This window comes from Polypterus senegalus, chromosome 8, assembly GCF_016835505.1.
Source record: "Polypterus senegalus isolate Bchr_013 chromosome 8, ASM1683550v1, whole genome shotgun sequence".
NCBI classification, from domain to species: Eukaryota; Metazoa; Chordata; class Cladistia; order Polypteriformes; family Polypteridae; genus Polypterus; species Polypterus senegalus.
In genome coordinates, this window is record NC_053161.1 from 19,502,703 (window position 1) to 19,513,729 (window position 11,027).

An 11,027-nucleotide genomic window follows, 5' to 3' on the forward strand; every position below is an offset into this window, starting at 1 on the left:
AAGGATGAATAATATACTGTAAGCATATAGACTGTCATTTTATGCTATTTCAAGATTGTTGATATTGAATATGATAATATGTTTGCTATTTTATTCTTTATTGGTGGTTCTAGCCCTCTAGGAGACACCCCCAGAAGGTTAAAAATGATGGGATCCGAACATAAACATGAGGGGTATCCGTTTAATCTATTTCAAGATCAGTGATTAAGAATATAATGTTGTTTTTGAGTTTTGATCTCCCTTTACGAGGGATCTAGCCCTCTATGGACCTCTATCAGAGGGTGAAAAATGTCTAATTAAATTAGCTTTAAATAACTATTAAAGCTAGCTGAGAAGGATATGTTGATAGAGCTGAGGAATCATGTGACATATTGGTGTGATGAATTAGCACAGCTTAGATCACGTGTCTTACATTTTTTACTGCATTTTAAAATGGTATTTCCAATGTGAAAGGGTCACTGAGATGTTGCTGCATCCATTTCAAGGGCTTTTTGAAAAGCATAATGTTTTAATCATACTAAATTATTTATCAGCTTCTTCCACCAGTACAAGTTAAAACATATCTTGATGTGGACTACTACAGTAATCCGTTTTTTTTGAGAATCATGAAAATCTTTTTTTATATGTGGCTTTGGCTGCTTTCATGAGTTTTATGAGTTACTTTGGGCAAAGTAAAAATTCTTTTTGTTGTGTATTGTGCATGCTTTGTAGGATGGAATACAGGAGGGGTCATTTCTGTGGACCTTCACTTTTCTTGGCTAGATACTGCTTCCCAATTATCTTTGTATATAGTGGATAGGTGTTCAGCACACAAATGAATTTTATAGTCACAGCTGTAGAATGTAACTTTAACCTATATTAGAGAGTTGTTTGTGATAACACCCAAATAATAATTTTATCTAAATCTTCAAGTATGTATTTCTCTTTTATCATCTGTATTTCTGTCCAAACAAAGTAGTAATTGTATGTTGTCATAGTTTTGTGTTTATTCTAATAGGCTTTATTTTAATTTGAAAATGCATTTAAGTGCAGTTAAACACTCTTGTTAAACTTGCATTGTAAATATTTAATATCTGAGCCTTAGTAATATTATGAGTGGGTCTACAGTTAGTGGATTACTTCAAAACATAGCTTACACAAATTAACTAACATTAAAAAAAAAAAACAACAATTTAGGCTGCAATTCTGAGGTAAATGTAGAGTAGTCTTTAGACAAACAAGTACAACAAAGTAAATTTTTTCTGTTGCAACGAAAATGAAATAAATCAAATGCTACTATTAAACTGAATTCACTCTCATGCAACAAAGTGTGGAACTAAGTGTGTCAGATAATATGTGCTGATTAATGTCAGATTGCAAATTGCATACAAATAAACCACTCCCATTTTATGCCAATTATCTGTTTTAACGCTCTACTTAAGTGTAAAATTTATAGAGAGAAAGAACTTTACTTAACCCAATAAGACATGCGGCTTTTTACAGAACCTCTTTAAATAAATAAATACATAAATAGGTTTACAAGTAAGTAAATAAATAAATATACACACAAATTTCAGTCTGAACACACACTGGAATTACTATAAAACAAGAAAAATTCAAAAGAAAGAAAAGTTCTAAATTTGGCTGTCCCAGTCACAGTGAGGCATTATGCAGGCGTATTGCTGTCGGTATAAAGGAGCCGCAGTTACATTTCCTGTCACATTGTTGACTGAGACTCACTCCTCAGTGTTAGTGTGTCAGAGATAGGATGTGCAGCTTTGTTCATAATGACACTCATGTCTGTTTTAATTGTCTCCTTCGCTATGACCTCCAAGGGATCCAGAGTACATCCTATAACTGGCCTTCCTTTTTACTTAGCTTGCTGATTCATTGGGCCTCTCTTGAAGTGATGATACCAGCCTAGCACATCACAGCATAGAAAATCGCATTGGTCATTACAGAATTATAGAAGTTGTGAAGGATGTCACTTTTCACATTAAAGGAACACAGTTTCCTATGGAAAAAGAGCATGCTTTGCCCTTTCTTATATAGTTCATCTGTGTTCCAAGATCAGTCCAACCTGTCATTAATTTAGACCCCCAGTACTTGAAGAAGTGGACCACCTCTACATCCACTCTTTGAATAGTGACCATACAAAGTGATTTGGCTTAGTTTAATTTTTTTTCTTTCATTATATTTTTAAAATTTTCTGGACTGTTTTTAACCTGTTGTTGTTTTTTGAAGCACATTTGTTTTCAACAATCTTTTTTTCAAAATCAGTTATTTGTTTTTTCCATGAACATTGATGTTTTGAGGCTTCGTTCGCATTTTGTGGTATCCCGGTGTTTCAGTGGTTGCAACCTGTGATATCCTCATTGAATCGGTATAAAGGTCAGAGCTTAATACTTCCTGGTTATCCAAGGTACTGGACAGCAATTTTAGCCTTTTGCAGGTGTATTTTTGGTTTTACTGGCAGTAGACTTAAGTAGGTATATATATTATATCATAGGAAAATTTGTTTGCAGTAGGACAGTACAAAAATATAAAACACCAGTAATGGCGCACTGCACGATAACGTGCAGTGAATACTCTTGAATTGAGCATTTATAGTTTTTATGCTCTTTCTTTGTACATTTAGCATTTGTTTGCTCAGAGGTTGATGTGCTTTCTACTTCCTGAGCAGCTGTTCTTTTCTCCACCCTAGAGGCCTGCTTCTTCTCTTCTTTCATCTGCATCTTTTCGCGTTAAAACTGATTAAGTCAGTGTTTGTGTTGCAATTACTTAGTACGTTTTCTTTAATTTTTCACTTAAGCTGGGACTTGAGGCAGATTGAAGACTTAAGAATGATTTAAGATATGAAGAGGCAGGGGAAGTGACGGCAAAGATGGTAGGGAATGAGAACAGCGCCCATATGTATCCGCCGCATGGCGCCCTGCTGGTTGCTGCCTAGAGTTGACTCTACAATACAATAAAATAAAAATAAAAAGTCATCAAACCTGAAAGTGGATAGTAGGAGTCACATAGTATATGTGTACCAAATTTAATGTCAATAGGTCAAATGGTTTGTGAGCTACAGGTGATTTAATTTCCTGGACAGACAAATGGACAGCCACTGTAACGTATTATATAAGAAGATTGTTGCACAGATGCAAGAAATAAAGCCAATACACAACAGCAGATAACCAGTGTTATCCTAACTAGACACATCAAAGTAACAATTCAGAGTTTAATAATAATAAGGACCTCAGTTTTACATTGGTAGATTTTGGATGATGACATTTTTACAGCACCTTGTCCCCATCTCTGCACTGGGGCATTGGGATCCAAATTCAGACCACAGGGTAAATGCCCCCTGCTGATCTCACCAACATTTCTGACAGCAGCAACCCAAGCTTTTCCTAGATGGTGTCCCATCCAAGTACTGCTTAGCTTCAGGTGGATCACCTGTTCTAAAGTGCATGTGGTAAGGCTGCTACAAATGATGAACTTCAAAATGCGTATAGATCTGGGAGTAAAAAGAGTTCTTAAATCTGTTGCTCTTTACCATCAGAAACCTAAATCTGCAGTCAGATGGCAACAGCTGAAATTTAGGAGACAGAGGATGTCTCCCAAAGGAGTCGGCCTTCTTTCTAACCTGTCTGTAATACAGTTCAGTGACAGAGGGTTTCTACAATGTTATTAAGATGGTTTATATAAAAGGGAAAAACGATTCAATAAAGGACTTATGAAAAAGTGTCATCATGGTTTTGTCCACTTTAAAATTATTAAGTTTCTTTAGAAAGAAAAACTGTGTTTGCCCCTTCTAATAAATTTGTTTTGTGTTAAGATCAAAGTTTAGCTTATTATCAATGATTGTCCCCAGATATTTGTAGTGCTGTATCATCTCAATTGTCTTGCCTTTAATTGAAGTTGAGATAGTAACAGGAGGGAGACACCTGAGATCTACAACTATTTCCTTGGTCTTCGAAATATTTATCTTTAATAAGGAACAATCACAATGTTGAACAAGCTCTTCAACAACAGGTCCATGGATGTCCATCTTATCTAGCAAAAAAAATCACAATGACAGAGTCATCAGCAAATTTCAGCATATGCCTGCCCTTGTGTGAACTTCTGTATTCATTTGTAAATAAAATAAACTAAAGAGATGATAGGCAGCAGGCTTGCAGTGTACCAATAGATATATTTCGGCTATAAGAAAAACAGCAATTAACACATACTTTCTGCGTTCTGTTAGTTAAAAAGTCAAGAATCCACCCTACCAAGTTAGATTCCAAACAGCATTGATCAAGTAGTTTATGAACTACTGTAAAACTGTAATACTAAAATAGTATTAAAAGCTGACGGCAAATCTATGAACAGCAATCTTGTGTGGTTTTTTGGTCCTTCCAAGTGCTTATACAGGAAATTCAGAAGTTTTACTGTGGTATCAAATTTGCTCTATATGCAAATTGGTTAGTTTTCAGATAGGACTGGGATTTGTTAAGTAGTTGTTTCATAATTAAGTCCTTAAATGATTTCACAATGTGATAAGTTAAGGCCACCAGTCTCTTAATGTTTGGTGTGTGTAGTTTTCGTTCATGGAATAACATTTGCCTGTTTTCACAGGATGGGCCCTTGCGGTAAATCCAAAGACATCTCAAATATAGAGTGAAATATTGGAGAGATGTACTCTGCACAGAAGTGAAGCGAACATATACTAATTCTGTCTGGAGCTGAGCTTTTTTGATTTTAGTTTGTTTAAGGACCTTTCTGATATCATTCTGATCAAAGAAGGGCTGATTCCTGGCTCGTGTCTGTTCTTTTATTGACTAATTTTCTAAAGTGAAAGCCTATATCTAAATTCTTCAATAGAATTCATTGAATTTTTGAGCCAACTGACATTCAGTTTTAACTCATGACAATTCGCCCTGATTATTGCATTTATTATGAATGCCAGCCATCATATTCATGCAATTCCACAATGATCCCATCCATAGTTCATTCTCTGTTTTGTCATACTTCATCTTTTCCTGCTTGATTTCATGTTTTACCTTCTTCTTTGGTTATCAGTTCTTTTATATCTCTAGTAATCCATGACTTGTATATTTTGACTGATTTAACAGTATGTGTCCTCGCAGAATTTTAAAGAAATTCTGACAATGTCTGGTAGTTCACCAATGTTGGTACAGGATTCTTTAAACACAGACCAGTTAGTGCATTCAAAGCAGCCATGTGGGGCACTCAACAGAATCCTCATCCCAGACTTTTATCTTTTTAATTTCTGTGTTTTCTCTTTCAAGGACTGGTTCACAGATTGAAATTAGTTGGACACAGATAGATCTGATGAACTCAGAGGGGGGTAAATTATACATACATTTCTGCCAACATTGTGTTTATGAATTAATTAAAGGTGAAATGGTAAAAATCCGTTATTTTACTTACCAGTAGAGTAATGTACCCAATAAAGGGCATCGAGGACAATTGATTTGGTTCTTCTGAAGATCTTATTACTTAAAACTCCTTTTACGCACCGTCTTCACATTTGTTTATCTCAATAATAAGACAAAATCTATTGAGTACATGTGAACATCATACTGTAGATCTATTGATTCTGACTGTATCAGAATTACCAAAAGGTAACATTATTAACTTTGTGTATATGGTACATTGTTTGGAAGTGACTGTTGAAGGGTAATAAAAATGGATGGAAATAAACAAATAACATAATAATAGTTACTTGCACTACTTGCAAACAGTCTACTGCATGTTTTATTTCTAATACTTGTTGATGCTTGACAGAAAATAAATTTGCTTATAAAGCTTACAAGTGGCATCGCCAGGGTTGTTTTTATAGTAGTTATAAAATTCTGACTCCCAAATTAATTCTGATGGTTAGCCAGAAAGACTTTTTAATTTATTTCAAAATGCCATTTGAATTATTCTACTGTTTCTTGTACTACATTTTATTTTAAAAGACTATTAAGGTGGCTGTGCTACTTAGAAAAAGGAATAGCCCTGTTTACAAATTGAAGGAGTGAAGTACACATTTTCTTTCAAACACTGGTTTTACAACTTATTTTTAAAAAGTCATTTTGAATTTCTTACACCTGATCCACTTCACAATATCACTCGCTAATCATACAATTAGATTTTGCTTGCTAAATTTAGAATCCAATATGCATTAAAGCATGTGCCGTTGTGTTGTACGTATATAATAAGCTTTTCTGATTTAGTTTGGTATGGCTCAACAAATCATTTTCCACTTGAATAAAAACAAAGTTGAAACAGAATAAAAAACTGTATTATAGATGAGTTCTCAGAATCTCTGCCATCAAGAATTGATTTAGGAGGGGAGAAAAAAGCTGAACAAAATCAAATCTGATTTGTGCAGCAAGGGTGACCGAAGTTATTTGTACTTGGCAACACCATGAATTTGTATTGTTCATTGACATCCAGTATTCCAAATTAAACCTACTAGCTTGATTCACACAGCTGACGTTAACCTTTTTTCAAGCAATATGTTAAAAGTGTTGAGCTTTGTAAAGCACTGAAGTAGAACACATGCTTTTTCTTGTAATCTTGCACTGAAGTTTTATTATATACTATACAGATTTCTATTCTAGAAATAAGTCATTTTATTTATTTTTTTTTTTTTTCCTTTTCATTGCAGGTGGCTCGATAGTTGATGCTCTGCAGCAAGTCAATGCCTGGCTTTTCTTTCAAGCTTCTGACATGCAGTGGTAACCTGAAAGCAGAGGTCTTTGTACATAAAGGATTTTTCTCACCTTAGAGTTTAAAACAAAGTAGTTATTTAATGAGAAGAAAGAAGAGGAAATCATTTAACACTGGCAGGATGACCTGAAAATGCATTTGCTATTTTATAAAGAAAAGGCACGCTGCAACTTTCTGACAGGGAAAACCTGAGACTAGCGACTGTGGATTCTTCTCAAACAGATCATCCTATAGTGCTTCAAACAGCCAAAGACAGCATGTATTATTTAACCATGGATGATGTGATGTGAGCCATTAAAAGATTCCTGGGAATTTTAAGGTGATGGCTGAGAAATGAAAATCTGATGCACATAAATATGAGAGATACGTTTTCTGGATTATTTTTAAACTTCACAAGAAAAATTTCTAATATCTTGGAATTGTCTTTGTTGTATGAAGACTCCACACACAATTAATGGTGACAACTATTTAACAACTTATGCCTTTCTTAAAACGTCCAACGTATAAAAAAAAAAAAAGAGAAGAAGAGAGCAATGATGGCTGAGTAGCCTTACTGTATTTTTTCCAGTTACACAATGGTTATTCTTAGGTTTATCCCCTTTAATTCTCCAGGGTGCTAAGGCATTATTTTGTAGCATTAAAAATCAGAAGAACCTGTTTAGAAATGTTTTTTGACATCAAAGGTGCTGCAGCCTTTTTGTCAAGAAGGTCGTGTATTTTCTACATTCGTATTTTAGCATGGTGGCCTACAGTACGTTTATATTCCTGATAACAAGTCTCTTTTTTTTTGTTTTTTCTTCTTGCCCTGTTAAAGTTAGGTCAGCAGAAAATTCACATTTTGGCATATTCTCAGCTTTTTGAGAAAGCTGATGCTTTTTTTTCATAGAATATGTACAAATTGATCAAACTAATTTCAAGCAACAGCTGAAATACAGAAACCACTTGACATTTCTGGGACACATCTTGCATTTCACTAAAAGAGAAGTTTCGTTTTCATCTACTGGTCTGATTTTTTTTTCCCACTTTCCCTCTTATTATATGAATTAAGATGGATTTATTAAGAAATACCAAATGGTTATTATTCTTAGTCAATAACTTTTTTTTAAAAAACATCAATTACTTGCTGTTTCCATTTACAGACGCATGTATGATTTTTAAGAAAGCTATATTTTTAAAACAGAAGAAGGTGAAACCATATTTTAAAGCAATGTTTCCTCCATTTTTACATTGGCCTTTACATATTTTGGGCACCATCACTAGAGGATGTACCACTATGGACCAGTTATAAAATACTTAATTATTTAGTTTTGGGAAGCTTCCTGGATACCAGTCACATTTATTTTTGAGGGAAATTATAAACTAATATTGAAACATGCTGATATATTAATACATTTTAAATTCAGGTAAGAGATTTATGTGTCTCTCTGTACACATCATATGATCACAGGCAAGGTCTAGTGGTTTTAAAGCTTTCTAACTGTGTTGTGATGACAGAATGAGCACAAATATCAATGTCTGATAAGGTTATTTGAAGGTTGTCCACTTACATAACTATATACTGTAAATGACACATCCCAGAATAAAGAAATATTGTAGGGCTTTCTTTAGAAACAGAACAAATCTGACCAGTTTATACTGTCATCAGAATTATTGTGTAACCAATACTTGATATTTTTGCTATGGTTATTGTTAAATAAATAGTATACATATAAAGTATGCATAAACAGGCTATATTTCAGCATAAATTATTTGTAAAGTCATTTCCAAGAGTTTGTTAAAACTTCTGAACTGAGGAGTTAAAAAAGAAGTTCATTAATTATCAACTGCATTGGACCATGTAGAGTCACAGTTGCAGTCAGAAGTATTCTGTTGAAGCCATTTACTTAGGAAACCTATTTAAACAATAGCATTTTTTTAGATTTTTTTTTTACTGGCAATTGGGGAAAATATAACATTAATTTGTGCAATAGCAGGCCATCTACCTTAAAGTAAAATACATATCTAGCAGTTCTGCTACATGTATTAACACAGAGCATGGAACTCAGCAAATGCTTCAAATAATTTTTACCATATGTCTTTTTAAACCAGAAGGTAGGTAATATAAATGGAAAAAACTGTAGGCTGTTAGGTTTAAAGCTTGAAGTGCACATATCATTCATACTTGCATTGGAAAATATTTGTTTTAGTTTAAGAACAAAAAAATTTTTGTCTTATAAAATGTAACTGCAATGTAATATATTAAATGATAAAGCTGTCCCATCTATAAAATGTATTATTTACAGTAAGTTAATGTTGTCCTTAAAGGTGAATAAATTGTGATACAAAAGAAAAAATTTATTTGTAGAATCTTGTCATTTGTAATAATAATTTTAACATCATAATGTCAAAAGGATATAGTGGTTATTGTTGTCTCCATCCAATCTTGCTTCATGTACTAAATTTAAAAAATGTCTAGATAGTATTAGGAGTATTACTTCATACACACACACACACACACACACACACTCACCTAAAGGATTATTAGGAACACCATACTAATACGGTGTTTGACACCCTTTCGCCTTCAGAACTGCCTTAATTCTATGTGGCATTGATTCAACAAGGTGCTGAAAGCATTCTTTAGAAATGTTGGCCGATATTGATAGGATAGCATCGAGCAGTTGATGGAGATTTGTGGGATGCACATCCAGGGCACGAAGCTCCCGTTCCACCACATACCAAAGATGCTCTATTGGGTTGAGATCTAGTGACTGTGGGGGCCATTTTAGTACAGTGAACTCATTGTCATGTTCAAGAAACCAATTTGAAATGATTCGAGCTTTGTGACATGGTGCATTATCCTGCTGGAAGTAGCCATCAGAGGATGGGTACATGGTGGTCATGAAGGGATGGACATGGTCAGAAACAATGCTCAGGTAGCCCGTGGCATTTAAACGATGCCCAATCGGCACTATGGGGCCTAAAGTGTGCCAAGAAAACATCCCCCACACCATTACACCACCACCACCAGCCTGCACAGTGGTAACAAGGCATGATGGATCCATGTTCTCATTCTGTTTATGCCAAATTCTGACTCTACTATTTGAATGTCTCAACAAAAATCGAGACTCATCAGACCAGGCAACATTTTTCCAGTCTTCAACTGTCCAGTTTTGGTGAGCTCGTGCAAATTGTAGCCTCTTTTTCCTATTTGTAGTGGCGATGAGTGGTACCCGGTGGGGTCTTCTGCTGTTGTAGCCCATCCGCCTCAAGGTTGTGCGTGTTGTGGCTTCACAAATGCTTTGCTGCATACCTCGGTTGTAACGAGTGGTTATTTCAGTCAAAGTTGCTCTTCTATCAGCTTGAATCAGTCTGCCCATTCTCCTCTGACCTCTAGCATCAACAAGGCATTTTCACCCACAGGACTGCCGCATACTGGATGTTTTTCCCTTTTCACACCATTCTTTGTAAACCCTAGAAATGGTTGTGCGTGAAAATCCCTGTAACTGAGCAGATTGTGCAATACTCAGATCGGCCCGTCTGGCACCAACAACCATGCCATGCTCAAAATTGCTTAAATCGCCTTTCTTTCCCATTCTGACATTCAGTTTGGAGTTCAGGAGATTGTCTTGACCAGGACCACACCCCTAAATGCATTGAAGCAACTGCCATGTGATTGGTTGATTAGATAATTGCATTAATGAGAAATTGAACAGGTGTTCCTAATAATCCTTTAGGTGAGTGTATATATAGTGAAGAGACCACAAACAAAAGTATAAAGTTTTGGGGAATCCCTCCATATATTGTCAGTAACACCAGCAATTGTGAAAAAAAAGAGTAATCATTAATGACTGAGCCGCAAACTGGGTGAGTGGAGTTCTTGGGTTTTATAGGGCTTCAGCAGGAAGAGGAGAGGCATGGGCCGAAGTGAGGTTGGCAGAAGGGCATGGTCCAGTGTCAGAAAACCTCCTTCTGGAGGTCTGTGGAAGAGGGAAAAAAGGCATTAGTGTGTCTCAACCAGCTCTGATTCTGTAGCTTACCTTCAGCTAAGCCTTTGGACTGCCTCTCATGCGCGCATGTGTGACAATATATAAATATATAGTAAAGTGGATAGAGTCAAGAGTTTATAAAGGTTTGGGGAACACAAAGGTTATCTCCATATAATTAAAGATGAAATCACAAAGAAAAATTACTGCAGCATCGTCTTCAGATGCAAGTCATCCATTGACTGACTGATTCCAAGATAGCAGTAGAGCCGGTTTTCAGAGTTGAAAGGCAGAAGAGGCAGGTTCAGGAGGTTGTGAGTCATAAGTGATGACATTGATGTTCTATCCATCAATCTTCCATTCTACAGT

At 35.3% G+C, this 11,027-nt stretch overlaps 1 protein-coding gene across 6 annotated transcripts in view; it reads left to right on the top strand.

The window, feature by feature from the left end:
* The window catches only part of LOC120533832 (chemokine-like protein TAFA-2), a 640,348-nt gene extending 631,346 nt beyond the window's left edge, over nucleotides 1–9,002 (top strand). For all 6 annotated transcript variants that reach the window (XM_039760858.1, XM_039760859.1, XM_039760857.1 and 3 more), the window contains exon 5: nucleotides 6,632–9,002. In XM_039760858.1, coding sequence (XP_039616792.1) covers nucleotides 6,632–6,643 — 12 coding nt within the window. In that variant the 3' untranslated portion in view covers nucleotides 6,644–9,002. The remainder of the gene's footprint in view (nucleotides 1–6,631) is intronic.
* The last annotated feature ends 2,025 nt before the right edge of the window (nucleotides 9,003–11,027 follow it).